The sequence below is a fragment of the Lepidochelys olivacea genome (genome assembly GCF_965140295.1).
Source record: "Lepidochelys olivacea isolate rLepOli2 genome assembly, chromosome: 24".
NCBI lineage: Eukaryota > Metazoa > Chordata > Testudines > Cheloniidae > Lepidochelys > Lepidochelys olivacea.
This window is the reverse complement of record NC_140434.1, coordinates 4,713,231-4,733,471: the sequence shown is the minus strand read 5'-3', so window position 1 is coordinate 4,733,471 and position 20,241 is coordinate 4,713,231. Positions and strand designations below refer to the sequence as shown.

At 49.7% G+C, this 20,241-nt stretch overlaps 1 protein-coding gene across 1 annotated transcript in view; it reads left to right on the top strand.

Moving 5' to 3' along the window:
* The window catches only part of MEF2D (myocyte enhancer factor 2D), a 168,562-nt gene that overhangs the window by 96,257 nt on the left and 52,064 nt on the right, over positions 1-20,241 (top strand). The window contains exons 3-4 of the mRNA XM_084614166.1: positions 1,752-2,034; positions 19,515-19,718. Coding sequence (XP_084470292.1) covers positions 1,981-2,034; positions 19,515-19,718 — 258 coding nt within the window. The 5' untranslated portion in view covers positions 1,752-1,980. The remainder of the gene's footprint in view (positions 1-1,751; positions 2,035-19,514; positions 19,719-20,241) is intronic.

Below are 20,241 nucleotides of genomic sequence, written 5' to 3'. Positions count from 1 at the left end.
CCTGTCCTGCGGTTGCTGGAGTGGTATAAAGGGGCCTTAGGGTAAATAAGATTCAGCCCCAGAAGTTCTCCCTCTCTTGCACTGTTGTCGCCGTGTCTAGTTAGACTGTAAACTTTTTTGGGCAGGGATTGTGGCTCACTCTGTGTATGTAGGGTTGCCAGGTGTCCAGTTTTCCACTGGAAAGTCCGGTCAAAAAGGGGACCTGGCAGTGTCCAGTCAGATTTACTGACTGGACACAAAAAGTCCAGTTAACACAGGCAGAGGTGGTGGAGATGCAAGGTCATTAACCCTCATCAGCCCCAGCTCAGCCAGGGATGCCTACTACCTGCATCTTGTGGGCAGGCAGGCAGCAGGCTCTGAGTCAGACTGCAGCTCCCATCCCAGCCCCGGAGCAGAGGGAGCCCAGCTGGGGTGGGGAGTGGGAAGTGGGAAGTGGAAAGAATCGAGCTGGGGGAGGGGGAGAGCAGTGAGTGATGGGGGGAGAGGGGATAGGAGCCAGCAGGGGGGGCGGGGCCTCAGGGGAAGAAGTGGAGAAGGGGGCGGGGCCTCGGGGGGAGAGGCGGGGCAGGAGGGTCCTGTTTTCAGAAATTAGAAAGTTGTCAACCCTATGTGTATGTACAGCACCTGGCTCAGTGAGGCCCCTGGCTCAGTCCCAACCCCTAGGCTTTGCATGCAATAAATAATTAAAATGCAAGGAACCACTGCAGGTGAATTTATGCCGAGTCTTCATTTGTCGGCACGTTGCCTAGATTTTTAGACAATGATATAAGAAATACCTTGGTTGGGCAAACAGATTGGGTTAAGTTAGGCAGTCTGGAACCTGCTCTAGACATGGGTTTGGTCCTGGTATAACTGTGGGTTCGAGGGGTGATTTCTTTTTTAAAACTGATATAATAATATCAGTACCGGCGTGAGCACAGACTCACTCACACTGGTATAAAGGAGCCTTGCACCAATATAGCCTAGTCCCCTTCCTGTATGGCAATGACTGCATCAGCGTCAGCACCTTTCTACCAGAATCGCTGCATCTACACGCAGTATAGTATAGAGTTAAAGCAGTATTTAGGCAAGGCCTAGATTGACCTTCCACCCCCCTGAGCAGTGTAGTTAAGCCGAGTGTCCATCCCCCGCCAACTCCCCAGGTGCAACAAGGCTGATAGAAAAATTCTTCCATTGACCTAGCTATTGCCTCTTGGAGAGGTGGGCTAACTACGGGAATGGAAATCCACCTTCCGTTGATGTAGGAAGCATCTGCAGTAGGGTGCTACGGTAGCCTAGCAGTGTCTGTTGTGTAGACATGAACTCAGACACAGTGGTGATGGGCATGGTATAAACAGAGAGAGAGAGAGAGAGAGATTAGCTGCTCTCTGTTACCAGAGTCGATGTAAATAATCTTAATTCAGTTGTGTTTGTCCTGAGGCTAGGAATTTTGCTTGGAGTCCTTTTTTTTGGTGGTCATTTTGCTGGTGAATTTATTTTGATTGCAAGCTCCTGGGGGCTGGGATGGTGTCTCACTATGCGTCTATGCAGCACCTAGGACAATGGCATCTGGATACCTACTGAGGCCTCTAGGTGCTACCATACTTTGGCTCAGGGACTGTCTTTTTGTTCTGTTTATACCACCCCTAGCACAATGGGGTCCCGGTTCGTGACTGAACTCCTAGGGGCTACAGTAATACAAATAATAATAATTAGAAGGCTTTGCTTGAAAAATGTTTTAATTCCTTTTTTTTTTTTCGTCTCTTCCCTAGGTTTCCAAGCAGCCTCTGGAGGCCCAAAGCACCTGGAATTAACCAGACGGCAGCATAACATGAACTGAGAAAAAAGCAACCTGGATTTTTGTTTGTTTTTTTGGTTTTGGTTTTAAAAGCTTTTACATAACAAAAAAATTCTTTCATGAAAACGTTTTAAAACAGGGTTATTTTTCCCCTTCCCCCGAACAAGAAAGTCGTCCCCGTACGGTGAGGATTTCCGGAGAAGATGGGGAGGAAAAAGATCCAGATCCAGCGGATCACGGATGAGCGAAATCGACAGGTCGGTAATTCCTGATTTGATACGTTTTGTAGGGCTGATTCTGCCCCTCCACCCCACCCCAATTGATGCTCAAAGACCAAACTCCCATTTATTTGTGCCTCAGTTTCCCTATCTGTAACCTGAGGATAACGGCCTACATTTTCCAAAGTGATGAGCGATTTTGACTGCCCAAGCTGAGACGCCTTAAAGAGGCTGATTTTTCAGACCGTGCAGAGCATCTGCTCCCTAAAAATCTTCCTTTAAAGTGTCTCAAGTCAGGGCAACCAGAATCACTAGTCGCTTTGGCAACCTGGTTTTGCACCTGGGGAGTTTTAGAGGTACAGCCCCCAGCTCGGTGCAGAGCAGTGGCATTACAACACAGCAGTTCATTAATGCGAAATCAGGGGCTAGACGCTGCATCTGGAGTTCTCCTCTTAGAGCTCAGCGAAGCTTTTCCATTGAAACATTTTATTCCAGATGGAAAATGCCCCCTTGCCCCCCATCCTCAGGGGGTTGTGACCTGGCCCAGTTGGGTTTAGCCTGGAGGCTCTACCGTCATGATAGAGGGGCCGCGGGGCCAAACCTGAGCTTTGCTGCGACCCCGAACGCCAGGTTGCGGCAGCACTCAGTTTGGAGGGCAGTGCAAACTGCGGGGTGGGGGTGAGGGGGAAACTGTCCCTTTTTGCCCCCACCCTCCGGCTGGCCCCATCAGTGCTTTTCAGGATCGGGCCCGTGGTGTGCATCCAGAGTATCAGTCTGTCCCCTCTCAGCTGCAAGATTTTGGGCATGAGTGTGTGACACCTTTGGCTCTGCCTGAGTTTTAGGGTGACCCTGGGCTTGCCTTGCTATGGGCCAGCTGACATCTTGACCAGAGCACAGGGGACTGAGCTGCGGACCTCTCAACCTCAAAGCTTCGGCTGCTGCAGCCTGATCTGAAGAGCCAAAGGTCCGTGATCTGGAGCTGTAACACTGTATATCCCCTGTGGATTGAGCACAGAGTGGGGGTGAGGGTGTTGGGTTCGATAATGATCAGCCCATAATCCATCAATCTTGCTGCAACATCAAAAGACTGCAACTGTCTCCGCTCAAACCGATGGGCGGGGGATTGTCATTTTCCCTGAGCGTGGACGGCATGGTTGAGATTACATGGAGGAGGAGAAACAATCTCACAGGGGATGAGTCTGCACTAGCAGGAGGATGGATCAGATAATGGGGATCAGATAATCAGCCAGGCCTTTCTTTCTGTCTCTCAAAGCTCTTATTTATAACCAGCAAAACGTACCCCCATCTGCAACGTGCCATGCTGATGGCTGTACTTGCTGCCAGCAGTTGTGTAGCTAGCATTGGAGATTCTTCAAGTTGGCTGCTATGGGGAAGTTGTGGGTTACTGCTGCAGCAGAATTCTCCTAACCTTCAGGGAACACCCTCAAAATTGTGAGGTCTTAAAATTAACCCACCGTGACAGATGCCCTATTGAGTAGTTCTTACCTTATGGATTCCAGTGGGTTTGTTACCTTGGTGGCAATCCGTGGGATGATGTTTTGTTTAAAAGAAATGCCTCTGAAGCACATTAAAACAAATAAATAAAAGCCCTGGTGTGCATATTCTGCGTGATAAAAGCTCGGTGAGGGAGGGTGGGCCGGTGCCTAGAGCTGGGGGCAGGGAGTCAGGACTCCTGGGTTCCATTTTCTGGTTTTGGAGAAAGTTTGGTCAGGTGGTCAGGACTGGGGAGTGGGAAGCAGGACTCCTGGGTTCTATTTCCCATTCTGAGAGGCTGTGTGGTCTAGTGGTCAGGGCTGGGGAATAAGTGTTAGAAATCCTGGGCTCTGCTCCCAGGGTGTCTAATGGTTAGAGCTCGGGGGCGGGCAGTGAGAATTTTGGGGCCTGTCTCCAGTTATGGGAGGAAGTTTAGCTTAGTGGCTAGAACGGGGTGGAGTTGAGATCTAGACTGCCGGGGCCAGATTTTCCAAAGATCCCCAGCTCCCGACACGCAACTAGAGCGACTGAGTACTATTGAAAATCTGGCTCTGCTTTCAGTGCCTGAATGGCCTCTGTTAATTGTGTCACGTAACGCACGACTGGAAGGTGCTTTGAGGCTATGGTGGTACACATGGGATAAGGACCTCTATAGCTTAGAAGAGAGAGAGGCTTTTTGGAAAATAGGACCCCAGCAGTGCTGAGAACTTGAAGAAGCCTAGCTTCAAGTGACTTCCCAAGGTCGCATGGGACAGCTATAGCAGAACCAGGAACTGAACCCCCGTGTCTCCTGCAATGAGAAAGGTGCTTCTTCTGAGGACCACTTTGCCTTCCTTTCAAAGCCAGCCTCCAGTCTTGCAATGTGGACCTCAGCACCTGGGTGCTCTTAGCCTGGGACAAGGTCGGACGGTACCACAGTGGCACCCCCTCGGACTGAAAGATTCCAAGAGCTCGCCGATTGGAGAGACACGCGAGGCGTAAAGGTGCAAGCAGCGTGCCGCGCACGTTCACCTTCAATTGCCTTCAGCTGCGGCCCTTCTGGATGGGGCTGCAGCCCGAAACTGGTCTTCGGTCTCATCTCTGGGCCCACAGTCGGTCGCTGTAGCTTCTCCGTCAAACTCGATGGGAGATTCCGCATCATTCCTAACCCAGCGCAGGGCTTTTGCTGCTAAAAGGAAAACCATTAAACCATCTGCAGCGAGTTCCTTCCAGGAGCTTTATTGTTCCACGGTGAAACAACAGAAAATTGCAGGTTTTCTTCATTAAAGTTTCACTTGGGTGGGCAAAGGTGCGGGGGAGTGGGGGGCGGTGGTGGAATATTTTTGAAAGTATCCCACTTGCTCAGGGCAGTGTTTATTTCCATAACGAGCAGGAAATGGTGCATTAGTGATTATTAAAGGAGCTGGAGCTTTTTTTATTGGGGCAGCACAGCTATCTGGCATGCCAGTGCATTGCTGAATGCCGTACATGGGCGGAAGGTTAGAACATATATAAAGCTGGTTATTGGAGCTCTGTTCAAAGTTAAAATGAATGGAAAATATTTAGTAATCCTGGAGTCCGAAAGCCTCTTCTAGCCCTCTTTTATTACCTTTTAGGAAAGGAAAGAGTGAATTCGCTGCCAAAGCCCAGGGTCCAAGTGAGCTGTAGGTTGAGGGCTGGGCGCGGGAGGGGGGGTTGAGCTGCTATATGCCATGTGAGTTCCTTTAGTCAGGCTTTGGTGAGAAGATGGTTGGGACTGGAGCAGGGTCTTGAGATTAAAGCGCTGGAGTAGGATGTGGAAGATTTGGGTTCAGTTCCCGGCTTTGTGCACTGACTCACCGTGGGCAAGACAGTTAATCCTTCCGTGCCTCAAATTTCCCAATCAGTAAAGTTATTGTACTCGACTCTAATACCCAATTGCCCCATTTCATTTAGTGACAAAGGAACACCAGGGTGAGATGGCCTACTGCCCAGCGCATGAGACCTGGGTTCTATTCTCAGCTGTCCTCCTGGGTGAACTTGGGCAAGTCATTGCCCCTTTCTGTGCCTCAGTTTCCCCAGCTGTAAAATAGGGATAGTCCATCCCTGGTCCGTCATCTTATACATAGATTGTAGGCTCTTCGGGGCAGGGAGCTTCTGTGTTTGTACAGCGCCTAATACCACAGAACCTCAATCAGGGACTCCCTCTTTGCTATCATCGAATAAATAAATAACTATGAGGAGAAGTTGTAAAAATGAATGAGGAGGGGAATATTGGCTCTCGGACTCAGTTTCTCCCGCCTGCCTGCCTGTCACCTTAGTGAAGTGCTTTTCTCGGCTGAGCTTGTGAAGGTAGGGTGGGGAATAGAAGACATCTGTGACAGTCTGGTTCCCACAGGAGCTACTACTCAGGGTTGCCAATGCTTGCAATTTTATTGCGAGTCTCACAATACCTGGTGCTTTTTTCAAAGCTCCACCTCCTGGAGTCAGGTGATTAGGTGAGAATATTAGCTTGCTTTACTTTTTTTTTAAAAAAAGTACATTTCTAACTCTCACGATTGCAGAGAACAGCTTGGGAACATGACCCAAGTGTGATCCAAAAGGCTCAGAAACCAGAAAGCGTAGAGAAAGTGCCTTTTTTTTCTTTATAGCTCATGATTTTTAAGCTTGGATTTCCAGGGGTGCTGAGCACGACAGCCCACGCTGAAATTGACAGCTCTGCGGATGTCCCCCGGGTGACTAAGAACCACTTTTGGCTGTATGCACTGGATCCCCGACCACCGGCTATCATGCTGACCGATACCATGTCATTGTCACCTTGTATTCCCCCATCTTCAGTATCCATCTGTTGTCTTGTTCTTAGGGTATGTCTACATTGGAGGTGAGATTCCCGGAGATGTACTGGCTCGAGCTAGTGCCTAAAAATGTGTCGGCGGCGGGTACGTACTTGGACGGCTACCCCAAGCTACTACCCGTGCTGCGAGGGACACGCTGCTATTTTTAGGTGCAAGCTCAAGCAGAGGGAGGAAACGCCCCTCCCAGCTCAAAGGTAGATGTACACTTAGATCGGTCAGGAACCATCTGTTCTGTATCTGTACAGCATCAAGCACCGCAGGGGCTGGGTCCATGCTCCTAGGTGTTTGGTAATATAAAAGCAACTGAGATCATGGCCCCAGTGAGCTAGGTGCTGTACATACCGCAAAGAGATCCCAATCTAAATAGAGAAATCGGGGGAGAAATGAGACCCAGAGAGAACGTGACTTACCCAAGAAGTCAGTTCTGCTGCTAGTACCCGGGTTTCCAGAGTCTCCGCTCTGGGCCCAGTCCACCAGGTTACGCTTCACTCCCCGTAGTACCTCTCTCCTCCGCCTTTCTTCCTGCTTTGCCGCAGCGCCACCAGCAGGAGAGATGCAGGCAGCTTGGGAGCCAGCGTGAGGACAAAAAAGAAAAAAAAAAAAAAAAGGAATCTGGCAGTGGGATTTATAGTTACTATAAAGGGGCTAATGGAAAAAGAAAAAGAGAGAGAGTACAGCATGTACATGTTACCTATAATAAAAACACAAAGTGGTCTGATACAAAGAGAGAGACAATTGAGGGCTTGAGAACATCTGGCTGGAACGGTTGCCTGGGGCCGAGTCAAGGGGCGCCTTTATCTTTCCTGCAGCTCTCTCTCTCTCACTTTTTTTTTTTTTCATCTTGTTCTCCCTCTACCCTCTCACTGTAATCACAAACATTTCTAATGGGGATGCTTCTTATCTGACACCGCTCGGATTCCATAAAGATCCCCCCCCCCCCACACACCCCCCCGCCTTGAACCACGCTCTTTGCATGATCAAGGAAGGTATCAGTTGGCTTTTAAAACAAACCCAGCAAAACCCTCTCAGAGCCAGGAAGTTAACGAAGCAGCAGAGCTGTTTAATTGGTCATCTGAGCTGGCTTCGGAATCAATTATTTCCCCCTCTCCTTCCCTTGCCCAGCAAGGATGAGAGGAAAGAAGTCGCTTTTGGAAGAAAAAAGCAAGGCTCTGGAAGACAGTGGGCCTGATCCCCATCTCGTGTAGACGGGCTCAGCTCTGTTGAGGTCACAGGCTGTACACTGATGTAAATCAGCACAGGATGTGGCCCATGTTCTATTTAGGTATTTCTATAGTCCCATTGGCCTTAGTACCAGAGCCCCTCACAGACCCAGGTTGTGTGGCCCAGTGGATTGGGTGCCGATCTGACACTCTGAAGACTCATGGACTTTGAGGCCATGTAGGGTCATTATGATCCTGTCGTCTGACCTCCTGCCTAGTCCAGGCCTTAGAAACTCAGCCAGGGATTCCCGAATCAAGCCCTTTATCTTCCGGCAGCAGTACAGTGTAACTTTTAGAAAGAAATCCAGTTCCAATTTCAAGGCTTTGTGTGATGGAGAATCCACTACGTTCATAGCTGAGACCTGGCCAGCTGAACCCATGATCAGAGGCAAGCACACAGCCCTCTGATCCAAAGTCAGACACCTTATCCATTAGGCATGGTCCTGGGACCTGCAGCCTGCTGTTGGCCCTGCTACAGTCTTCCTGTGTGACTGTGGTCATGTTACTTAATGTCTTCAGGCCTCAGTTCCTCATCAGAAAAACAGAGATAATAATCCTACCTTTTCCTGCCCTTGTCTGTTTCGATTGTAAGATTTTCAGGGGAGGGGCTTTCTCTCACTATGTGTATGTACCACCTCGCAGAAAGGGGCCCTGATTTCACTTGCAGTCTCTAGGCGCTAACAAAGGTTCCACCTTTCTTCCATCATTTCTCTCCCCTCTATTGTTTCAGTTCAAAGATCTAAACCAGTTGCCATGCAAATGGGAGCTGCGGGCTGCCATGCAAATGTAAACAAACTGTCTGGCGGCCTGCCAGCAGATTACCCTGGTGGGCCGCAGGTTGCCCACCACTGATCTAAACTGTCCACAGGGATGTGTTTTGGACATAGCATGACTATGGAACTGGCCGAACTAGTTGCGCGGGACTGACTCCAAATGTTCGATTCTCTCTGGGGTGGGGTGGGGAAAACTGGCTTCAATCCAAAGCTCAGGTCTGCCCTGCATCCTTAGCCCATGCGTTGTGCAGCTCAGCTGGTAAATTTTCCATCCCCGTCTCCACAGAAAACTTTCCTGAGGTTCAGAGAGGGGAGAATCTCTCCTCTCTCATGTTGCTAACCGGTAGTTAAGGAATCTGATGCTGCTGAATTATGCATGTGCTTTCATGCCATGGCTCTGCCTCTGGAAATCTAGGTCTTCCAGTTAAAGCTGCTTTGCATGTGGGATGTCTCTGCACATGCCTGTGTGCGTGTGTGATGTGTGCTCTTTGCTGTGTACATGCTTGCTTGCATACCAGCGCTGCTAGCTCCCAGCAGAACCAGACCTCACCGAGAACTTGCAATTTGCCAGGTTCTTGGATTGCCGTTGTTTAACATTTCTATGGCTGTAGCACCTTGAGTCCAGGTCCCACCGTGATAGCAGCCGTACAAACGCATTACACGTGCCCCAAAGAACGTGCAGTGTAAAAGGGTTCCCAGGCACTCACCCTTTTCTCAGAGATGACTGATCCGTCATTATTATAGGTATTACCGTAGCACATAAAGGACACAAACTAGACCAGACTCCATTTTGCTAGGGTGCTGCATGCACAGGGAGCAGGACCGGCTCTAGGCACCAGCAAAGCAGGCACGGGCTTGGGGCGGCCCAATTCCAGGGGCTTGGGCAGTTGTGTTCTCAGAGCTTGGGGTGGCAAAAAACCTAGAGCCAGCCCTGACAGGGAGTAAGGCATGGACACTGCTCTGCAGAATCCTAGAATCTCAGGGTTGGAAGGGACCTCAGGAGATCATCTAGTCTAACCCCCTGCTCAAAGCAGGACCAATCCCCAATTTTTGCCCCAGATTCCCTAAACGGCCCCCTCAAGGCTTGAACTCACAACCCTAGGTTTAGCAGGCCAATGCTCAAACCACTGAGCTATCCCTCCCCTCAAGCTTATGATCTGAGCAGAAAAGGCAGACCAAGGAAATATTTTACAGATGGGGGACCTGAGGACTGTAGAGATTAAGTGACTCATCACAGGTCACACAAGGGAGTCTGGGCCAGAGCCATAAATTAAACCCAGCTCCCCTGAATCCAGCTCCAGAGCCTTGGCCACAAGACCATCCTTCCTGTGGGGATGTTCTCTGGGGAGTAACCAGTGATTCCGCTCCCTGTGCAAATTTAATTCATAAATAATCATTGGCCTCTGCCGTGTAAGGAACTCCAGGACACTGGGGCCCTGATCCAAAGCCCAGCACGTCTGTGGCCAAGTTAAAACTGAACAGAGGTCTCCTGAGAGCTAGTCTGCTGCCTTAGTTACAAGACCAATCTTCCTCTCTTGTGCTGTGTCTGTCTCGCAGGGACCTTGCCCGACCGTATCTGCGCCTTTGCAACCTCAGGGCTAGCATGCTGCGCCGAGCTCTCCTGAGAGCCCAGGGGCATGTTTCTGCTCCTGTCTGCTGAGCCAGGAAATCAGGATGACTCCCCTGAAATGAATGGAGTTACCATTGATCAGTGAGACCAGAATCAAGTCCCTAGTGCAGAAGCCAAACACAAGAGAGGAGAGCCAGTAATAGTCGCTAATGACATTAGAGGATAGGATAAGATTTGCGCTAACACATCAGTCCACTAGTCCGTCAAGGCGGGTCTGGCAAAGACCAGTGCCTGATGTGTCAGGGGAGGGCAAAAATCCTCTGATAGCACAGTACCATGTGTGGAAGTAATTCCTTCCTGACCCCTATGGTGATCAGCTTATGCCCTGAAACATGAGATTTAATTACCCTCTTAGTCTTATAAGGTTAATTCTTCTAGATGAGGGTCAGGCCCATGTAAATCCCAGCCTGTCTGCTTATCTATAGTTGAAAGGTTTTGGGTTTCTTTCCCTTTTCACAATAATGTTGGTAGACTTGAATGGCAGGATAATGGTAATTGATGGTTTTATATGTCAGGGGCTTTGCTAGTGGCTAGAACTAAGCACTGGAAGTTGAGACTCCGGGGTTCTATCCCTGAGGGTGGAAGGAGGGGTGGGTTTAGTGGATAAAGCAGCAGGGATTGGCCGGCAGGACTCCCCAGGCTTCAGTTCCTACTTCTGGAGAGGAAGTATAACCTAGTCATTAAATTGGGGATCCTGGACTCCTGGGTCCTATTTCTGACACTGCCAGAGACTGGGTTGTTAATCTTGGGTAAGTGGCCTGACATTGTTTGCAGAGCAGGGAATTTAACTCAAGTCTTCCAAACCCTAACCACTGGCCCATCCTTCCTCTCTCAGAGGATTGAGAGCAGCCAGGCCTTGCTTTTTTTGCTCTCTCCCTTTTCCAGCTTCAGACCTCCAGGCATGGCCAAGAGCCGCCTCCCTGCCCCATCTCTCCCAGAAATCCCTCTTATTGGTCACTCTGAATAGCGTTGAATAGCCAGCATTTGTGTTGGTCTAACGAGACAAACTCCAACCGTGACCCCCATCACCGCGCACTGAAACCTCACAGCACAGTGTGTATCGGCTGTTGATTGACACATGACACCGCATCAAATCATTATAGCTCCTGACTCTTCCTTGGGATGTGCGTCTTATGTGGCCATTGACACCTGGTTGAAGTGTGTGAAATGCTACCCCCATCAGCAGAGCTGAGTGAAGGATCCGGACTTGGTAGCATTATGTACCTACTTAGTGCAGTTGTCGTCTGTCCACGTGCCATTGCAGGTCCTCAGCCATTCCAAGTTCATGCTTGGTGTGACTCAGTCAAAGGCGAAACAATTAGACTGGGAATGAATCTGGCACGATGTTTTGTGGATTCCCAAAATGGAAACCTCTAAGTAAAGCTTGTCATCATTTTTTGAGTGAACTTTTTTTGGGGTCAAATAATAGCCTTTTTTATTCAAAAACAAAACTTTTCATCAACAGTATCATTTTTTCTCCCTCACTTCCACAAAACTTTCCATGATATATTTTCCTGACGTTTTTACAAAAATCATTTTCAAAATTGTTGTGTACTGAAAACCTGAAAAACAGGGCGGGTTTGGAAGAAAAACAATGTGAGTAAAAAAAGTAAGTATTGTGGGAAAAGTTCATGAAAAAACTGAGTTTGTCTTGAAGCCTATGAAATGGAAACAAGTTTCAAATTTTTTGCCAAATCATTTTCCTGTTTTTTTCCGACCACCTCTATCTCTGACTTTTTCTATCCCACAAAGGCACAGTGTTTACTGTTATTTGAAGGCTGGAGAAATGGGATCAGATAAACTTAGAGGTAATGAAGTTTTATTTGGAATACAAATAACCTCTAAAATAGTCCCCCAGAGCTGGTTGCATTATTCATTGCAAGTGTAACCCATGGTAACAAAATTTGGCTCTTTGTCCCCCTCTAGTGATTAGTCCATGTATAAAAACATAAGAATGGCCCTACTGGGTCAGACCAAGGGTCCAACTAGCCCAGTATCCTGTCTTCCAACAGTGGCCAATGCCAGGTGCCCCAGAGGAAATGAACAGAACAGGGAGTCATCAAGTGATCCATCCCCTGTCGCCCATTCCCAGCTTCTGGTAAACAGAACCCTGTGGCCCACACCGCTTCCTGCAGCTCCCATTGGCCGGGAACGGCGAACTGCAGCCACTGGGATGGTCAGTGTAAACAAACTGTCTCACGGCCTACCACTGGATTACCCTGATGGGCCACGTGCAGCCCGCGGGCTGCAGGTTGCCCACCACTGCACTAGAAACTTGTGCTTTCAGATCCACTTTTCTGGGTTCAATCCCTGAAGGCAGCCTGAGAGGCAGTGTTGTAACACAAATAAGTTTTCGGATTAATTTCACCCAATCACCTGTAGCTGAATCATTCACGGACAGATCCAGTTTCTGTGAACCTATTTCTTGTGCATCGGTGTCTATCAAACAACTTACTAATTTTCAACCCCATGAGCTGTTTGCAAGGTATCTATTATTTGTGCTGTGTGTCTGGTCCTCTCAGTCACATGCTGAGGTTTCCATCGTCCAGCTGGGGAGAGCAATCTTTTTAAACGGAAGGTGAAAAGAGTCAGCAAATATCAGTTGCCTATATTCCCAGCATCAGAGTCTCAGTTGCACTAAGAAGGTACGTCTGCACTTTGAGCAGCGCCTAGGAAGAGACTGTAGGTGTGGCGGCAGACGTAGCAGACGGGGCTAGCCACCGGAGGACGTATGTAGTGTTCTGAACGAGTCCATGCTTGGGGTGGCTAGCTGGTTGCGGTGCCGCAGCTGCCCTAGCTTGATCAGAGCTGGCGCGGGTATGTCTCCCCGAGCTGGGCATTCCTCCTCCAGGTGCAGAGATACCTTTCGGCCCCTTTATGCTTCTCTGGTAGCGTGAAGGCGCTTCAAATTGGGCGCCAAATGAAATTTACCTGTGCTTTAAGGCCTCTTTGTGCTGCCCCAAGCCCTGTCAAGGGGCCTCAGTGTGGATGAGAGGGGTTCGCTCGGTGGACTTGAGAACAAAACATCGTTGGGGCAGCTTTGGGGATTCGTGGCCGTTTTCACGGATAACCTGGCTGTCACGTGGCTGCTCGTGGGGGGAATGATTCCAGGAATAAGAGCGGAGCCGACTCCCCGCCTGGAGTCGTGAGAAGACGTACCAGCTGCTGTGGGAGTTACTTGCCCAGCTCTTCAAGAAACCTTTTCTTTGCAGACGGGAGGATCAGATTTATTTCAATCTCTCGCTCTCAGTTCATGTGTATAGCTCTGTGTGTCTAATCTATCTATCCCCATAAACCCGCCTCTAGCTATCTAGCTATCCCCATGCATACCTCATTATCTAATCCAGTGTTTTTCAACCTGTGGTCCACAGATCCCTGGGGGTCTGCAGACTATGTCCAAGATTTGCAAAGGGGTCTGCACCTCCATTCGAAAATTTTTAGGGGTCTGCAAATGAAAAAAGGTTGAATATCACTGATTTATCTATCCCCATACACCCCCTCTATCTATCTATCTATCTATCTATCTATCTATCTATCTATCTATCTATCTATCTATCTAGTGCCCACCTATCTGGTTTCTGAGCCCTGGACTCAGTTGTTCAGATACTAAACTGTTCTGCCACTCGACAGCATGAGATGGCTTTCAATGGGAGAAGCTGCCCCTTATAAATGTGGCCACACGGGGCATTTTAATTTCCTTCTCCTAGCAGGAGCCAGAGTGGCCAGGGGCTCCCCACTTAAGCTCCTGGGAGCACAAGTTTCGAGCTGCCAAGATATCCTTATCATGCAGCAAAGCTAAGCCTCCTCCGCCCTCCCCCAATCTGTCAGCGGGCAGCAGAGAGAGAGATGGAGTCTGGCGATGACACCCGTGCTGATCCTGAAGTAATTTGATTTGCCGTCGAGCAGGCCGGAGCTCTCGGAGACCCTGGCAACGTGACCGTGAGGGCTCAGAGTCAGAGAGAGGGAGAGCGAGTTAGCCCAGAAGACACAGTCTCCGAGGGGTTAGCAGCCTCACGTGGTGGAGAACAGCTGCGTGGTGTGCCATCCCTGCACTTTAAAAGGGCTGAGACGATTAGAGCCGAATCTCATTTCTACTTAATCACCCCAGACGGGGGAGGGAGGAGGCCAGGGGAACTGGCGGCCACCAAAGCGAAGTCCCGCGTGGGAAGCTGTGAAACACAATGTAAACGCCAGGGCCCGATTCTCGTTACCGATTCTCTACCACCGCACAGCTGCAGTGCCTCAGAGTAGATGCTAACTCCGCCGATAGGAGGGGGTCTGTCTTCCCGTCGCTGTCGATAGTCCACCTGCCCGAGAGGCGGTAGAATTCTTCCATTGCCCTAGCGCTGTCTACACAGGGACTTAGGTCGGCTTAACTATGCTGCTCAGGGGTGTGGATTGTTCTGATTTTCTAGCGCAGACCAGGGCGAAGGCCCCGGTAACACTGCCAAAGCCCGGGGATCAGAGTGAGAGACTGGTCCTGCCCCCACGAGTCTACAGTCTAAGGCTCCAGTTCAAGGAAGGGTTGAAGCAGGTGCCTAACTTTAAGTGCCGAAGTCCATCTGAACTAGGGATGCTTTCCTGAACTGGGGCCTAAATGGACCACCCCGCTCCCTGGGCTCCAGCCTGAGCCACAGCTTCAAAGGGCTGCTTTCAGAGCACCGCCATCAGCCCCGCTAGCCTGAGTCTGTGGAGCTCCTGCGGGCTCCAGAACACAGTGTAGATGTAACCTTGGCGTGCGGCAGGCTACGGTGGGGTAGATTTTCACCCCAGCTTGCTGTGAGCTAAGTGTCCGTGTGGATGAGATTATAAATTCATCAGGGCCAGGACTGTCTCTCTTCATGTGCATGTGTAGCCCGCAGATACATATCCTGATGTTAGAGCCGGACAACAAAAGAGATTTATTAGCTCACTGGTGGGGTCTTCTCTGCTTCCCCAACTTGATGCAGTGTCACTTTATGGTAGAAGCCCCAGGTGAGCTCAGGGCTCCATTCCGCTAGGCACAGAACATACCTCAGGGAGAGACAGTCCCTCCCTCCAAAGGACACCTTACAGCTTTTTTCCTAATGGATGGACATTATTCAAGAGCAGTTTTTTTCTCCCTCAAGCTTTATTTCTCCTCTGACAATTTTGTCGAGAGTTATTTGCTGTTCAAAATTTTGGGCTGGGTCATTTCAGCAACGTGGTTCTTGTTCCATCAGCTGTTTGCAAGCATTCAAAGTCTGTGGGGCGTTGCTTTAGTTTTTGATTGGCTGTATTGGTTGCTTGGGTCCTCTTTGCCCTCCCTAATTGCATGAGGGTGATTCTAAGGGCATTATCCTCATTTGCACTTAAGGCCCCTTTACACCGATGTCTGGCAGTACGAAAGGATTTCCGCCCATTTTGAAACCCCTTTACGCCGCCACGGCCATGTAAAGAGACCTTAGGGTAAATGAGACTTGGGCTTATTTCAGTCTGAATGGTAAAGGCCCAATCCTGCAAATCCTTGCTCTCTCTTGAGTATTCCTTACTCCTGTGGGTGTGTCATTGGACTACTGGTGGGAGAAAGGGTTTAACAGGATCGGGGCCCAGTTGTTAAAATGACCATCAGGCATGCTACAGTCTTTATGGCCTTGTAACGGGGGAGGCCTGCCAACCATAGTCCCAAAGGAGGCACGCACCTGAGCAGGGTTTTGGCTGATTCCCCTATACAGAGCAGCAGGAAGCTGCAAAGACTGGGGCTAGCTCAGACCAGAGTAGGCTCCGGTAGTGAAATCTGGGATTTGGGAGTGAGTTTACATGCATGTGAGACTGATCTGTTGTGAGCTTAGCTCTGGGGCTGACAGAGGGAGAGATTGATGGCAGGATGTTGCAGGCACGCCCGGAGGTCGTTTGCGCTCTGACAGATCTGGTTCTTGGTTGTCCAGCAGCCGTTTGCACCAGTGCAAAGAGTGTGCAAAATAAACACAACAGCATGGCGGTGTTTTACACCCCAGCTTTGCATTGGTGCAAATGGCTGCACAAGCTGCAGGGCAATGGAGAATCAAGCCCTTTAATCTTCCTTGACCCAGGCTTTTCAATCCAATAAGAAGCCAATCCTCTGAACGCTCTTCCGTTTCCATTTGCCGTGCCCTCTGCTGAAGTGCACAGTGCAATAAGATGCAGCCTGCCACGGATCAGGTGGCCTTATCAGCAGATAAGGGCAGGCAGCGCTCCCATTTGTCAGCAGCAAAAGGAATAGAGAATCCGTCCAGCAAAGGACGCCTCTTTAGTCGACATTGTTAATGACAGCTAATTTAGAGGCAGGGCGGGTGGGGAGGATGGGGGAAGCGGTCACAAGTGCAGTGACCCTCCAGATCTGACAGGCGATGTGGAAAAACGCGCGGACAAGGTCATTAGGACAGTGGGGATGCAGCGGTGGTGAAGGCTTTACCAGCTGAGGGCTGTATCTGATGTGTTGGGACACCGGAAGAGACAACCCTGGTGTGTTTAAAGTATCCAAATGTTCAGCATGTCTCTGAGAAAAGAGCAGTGCCTGCAGGAAGAAAGGGACTGGTGTGCGTACTGGCCCTCCCATGCTCCTTGGAAAGAAGGGGCAAGCTGCTATTATTATTGATATGAAATATCCTAGTACTTAGCTCTGCAACTGAGATTGGGGAACCGTGACGCTAGGTGCTGTACAAACATATAGTAAGGGGAGTTATTCTGGAGTAGCTATTCCTGATTAACTTTGGCTGCTTGATTCCCTGTGTGGAGGCTCGAGTCAGGAATCAGAGTTCCTTATTCCAAATTAGTTTAATCCACTTCCAAAGTGAATTAGTTTAATCCATTTTGGAAGCGGATTAAGCTATTTTGGAATAAGGGACCTTTTATTCCAGAATAAGAGTATCCATGCAAGAAGTTAATCAGGAATAACTATTCCGCTTTAAACTCGCACCTTACCTTAATCTGAATTAATTTCTCAATGTAGACAAGAAGAGACAGTCCTTGCCCTAGAGCTTCCACCCTGAACTGGCAAGGCAGGCAACTGACCCAGTGAGTAGGCCAGTACAGGTAGAAGACCTGGGTTCCATCCTGGCTCTGCCATTAAGACGCTGGATGACCAGGAAGACAAATCATAGGAACTGTCAGATGGGATCGGATCTGAGGTTCACCTCTTCCAGGATCCTGGCTCTGACAGCTACCAGCTTCAGCCCTGCTAATGCATACACACTGCACTATGCTGACCTTCTGACTCAGGCTTGAGCTGCATCCACACTGCAAAATGATAGGGATTGGACCCGAGTCCCAGTAGGACTTGGGCTCTGACCCACACCACAGGCACGGTCCTCAGACGCAGGTCCTAAGTGCTTGCTGACCTGAGTCAGACTGATCTGTGAGTGGACGGAAGTGGAGCTTGGGCTCAAACCTGAGTCAGAGCCCAGGCTTTGTGTGTAGTGTAGACACAGCCTATTAGTTAGACCCTGTCTAAAGCATAAGGTTTCCCTGCTGTGTGTCTCACTTGCCCCCTTCTTCCTTTTTTTCCCTGGACCCTAAGATCTTTGGGAACGGTGAGCATGTATGTACAGCGCCATGGGGAGATTTGGGACTTGTGTTCCTAAATCCCTTAGGCATCGTAGAATGCATGTGTTAGTTTAATACAAATAAAGGATGAAGACAGGGAGCCTTGTCCTCATTTTACTAATGGAGAATTAAGGTACAACGAGATTAAGTAGCTATTTTAGGGAGTCTGTGGCAGAGACAGGAATGGAACCCATGTACCTGATACCCAAACCGATACCTTAACCCCATGGCCGGCCTTCCTCTCTGTTTCTCCACCCATTGAGATTAATGCACCGACCCCCTTCTCTTCGCTGCAGCATGCGGGCTACAGAGTGGCGCACTGGGGCACTCCTGACACCTTGCCCCTTAGCATGTGAATTGGTGGCTGGTGCAATGGTGGATTTAATAAGGGCCAGAGCAGTGAGTGGTTAACGAAGCAAAGGGGGAAGGAGCCAGCATTGGCTGTGGCCTTGGGAGGAGCTGGGATGCTGTGTGAGAGAACCCACTATATGTGTGCCAGAAGCACAGAAGACCCGTAGTGACCGTCAAGGGAAGGCAGAGTACAATGGCAGGGAGTTATGTGCAGTGGGCTCTAGATGGTACCTCTGTGTCATGCAGTAGCGAGAGGTGCCAGTTTGGTGCCAAAGGGAGAGGGCTTGATTCTCCAGGGACTCACACACCTGTCATGCAAAGTGTCATGCCCAGATCAGAATGGGCAGCATTTCCTGCTCACTTTTGCACTGGTATAGATTGACAGCGCGAGGTTCAAGGCAACAGAGAATCAGGCCCAGAATTTGCGATGCCTTTGAGACGGGATCACAGAAACCTACAGGCCTGATTCTGTTTGTCTGGTGCATTGTGCAGTGGTTTACACCCATGCGAATTGCATGTAAAACGCTACCATTTGGGTTTGGGAGCATTTCCCACTCCCTTTGCACAAGAGCAAATAATTACACAAAAAAGGCCATGACACCCACTGTAAGGCCTTGTCATACTGGTGTGATGAGGCGTGCCCCGGTGATCTTTACCCACTTGCACTAGTTTAAATGATTGGACAAGGCGCAGGGCAGTGGAGAATTGGGTCTGCAGTTCTTATTGTCATTGGAGCCTCGGGGCCTGATTCTCAATGACTCCGAGGCCCATTTTCCTAATCTGGCCTTAGGCCTGCCAGAGTCGGGTAAAGGGGCCTTAGCAGAACTGCGAATCAGCCCCCTTGGCTTTAGTTCCGCAGCTTCCAGTGAAGCGTGCGCTTTGAGCTACAGCAGCCCGTGCCAAAGAGATCTCTCCTGCTCAAAAATCAGCCTTAAAAGCCAGACAGATGGTGGCTCTGTTGGGGATTTTGCTAAAATGTATTTTCCCTTGATTCTGCAATATGTAACTTCCAACCACGATAATCATCCTTGCACTTCGGTAGCATCCGCCTTGGAGGATATGAATCGGTTAGGCCCCACAAGGGCCTAGAGGAGGAGGGGGAGGCTCAGTATTATCCTACCCATTGTCCAGTTAGGGAAACTGAGGCATAAAGAGGGCAAGTCCTTGCCTTGTGATTTGCTTTCCCTCTCTGTCTCACTCCATTCCCCTTTCTCTATGCCTCTCTCACTCCTCCTTTTCTCTACCTCCCTTTTATCTTTGTCTCTTGCACGCTCTCTCTCCCCTTTTCCCCTCTCTCTTTCTCATGGTTAATGACCAAAATGGTTCCAACTCCTTCCCAGTCTTCTGCTCCCACCACTCCAGCTGCATATCCCTTTAAATCTTCCGTAACGCCTCGCTCGGTAGCCTACCCATTGCTTGTGATATGCAACCTTTGTGCCCCTTTCTGTCCATGCTAGCAGCATGGCTGGCCCAGTCAGGAGATCCATGACCCACATAAACCACATGGATCCAAAGTCTTTCCACCCCCCTTCAGATCCAGATTGGATGCCTTTCTGGACGAGACGCATTAGTCAAACACAAGTCACTGGGCTCAGTCCGGGGGAAACTGGATGGAGCTCAGCGGCCTTTGTGAGGCAGCAGGTCAGGCTGCAGGATCTATCTATGAGTCTATGAATCTCTTGCCTTCTCCCTGCAGGTGACCTTCACCAAGCGGAAGTTCGGTTTGATGAAGAAAGCCTACGAGCTGAGCGTCCTGTGCGACTGCGAGATCGCCCTGATCATCTTCAACCACTCAAACAAGCTGTTCCAGTACGCCAGCACGGACATGGACAAGGTGCTTCTCAAATACACCGAGTACAATGAGCCACACGAGAGCCGGACCAATGCAGACATAATCGAGGTGAGACCTGGCCTTCCCTTCTCCCCACCCTCAATGAGGCTAGAGTCGGAGGCCCTGTTTGTAACTCCAGGGTTGCCAAATCCGGAGTCGCTGCAGATTTGCTAGAATGGCGAGCCTCGCCGTGTTTGATGTCTCCCTTAAAAGTCCCAGCTCCTGAAGGCGTGTGATGGTGGGGGAATCTTAACTTTTGTTTAAAAAAAGGAGGACGTGTCTAGCCCTGGAGATTGCAGAGCAAACCTGGGAAATGTGGCCACTAAAGATTCAGAAATGAGAAGGCGAGTGAAAGGATCCCAACTTTATTTATTTCTTTAAAATCTCCTGATTTTAAAGCCAGTCTCATGGTTCCTTAGACCCGACTCATGATTTTGGAATGCTTGGGGCTGGTGCTTCTGTAACTCCAGTGTTGCCAGCTCTCGCAGGTGTACCATTGTCTCGCACTGTGTGGTGTTTCTCTTAAAGCACCAGCTGCTGGAGTCATGGGATGATGTGGAAATGTAAGCTTTTCTTTTTTTTTTTTTTAAAG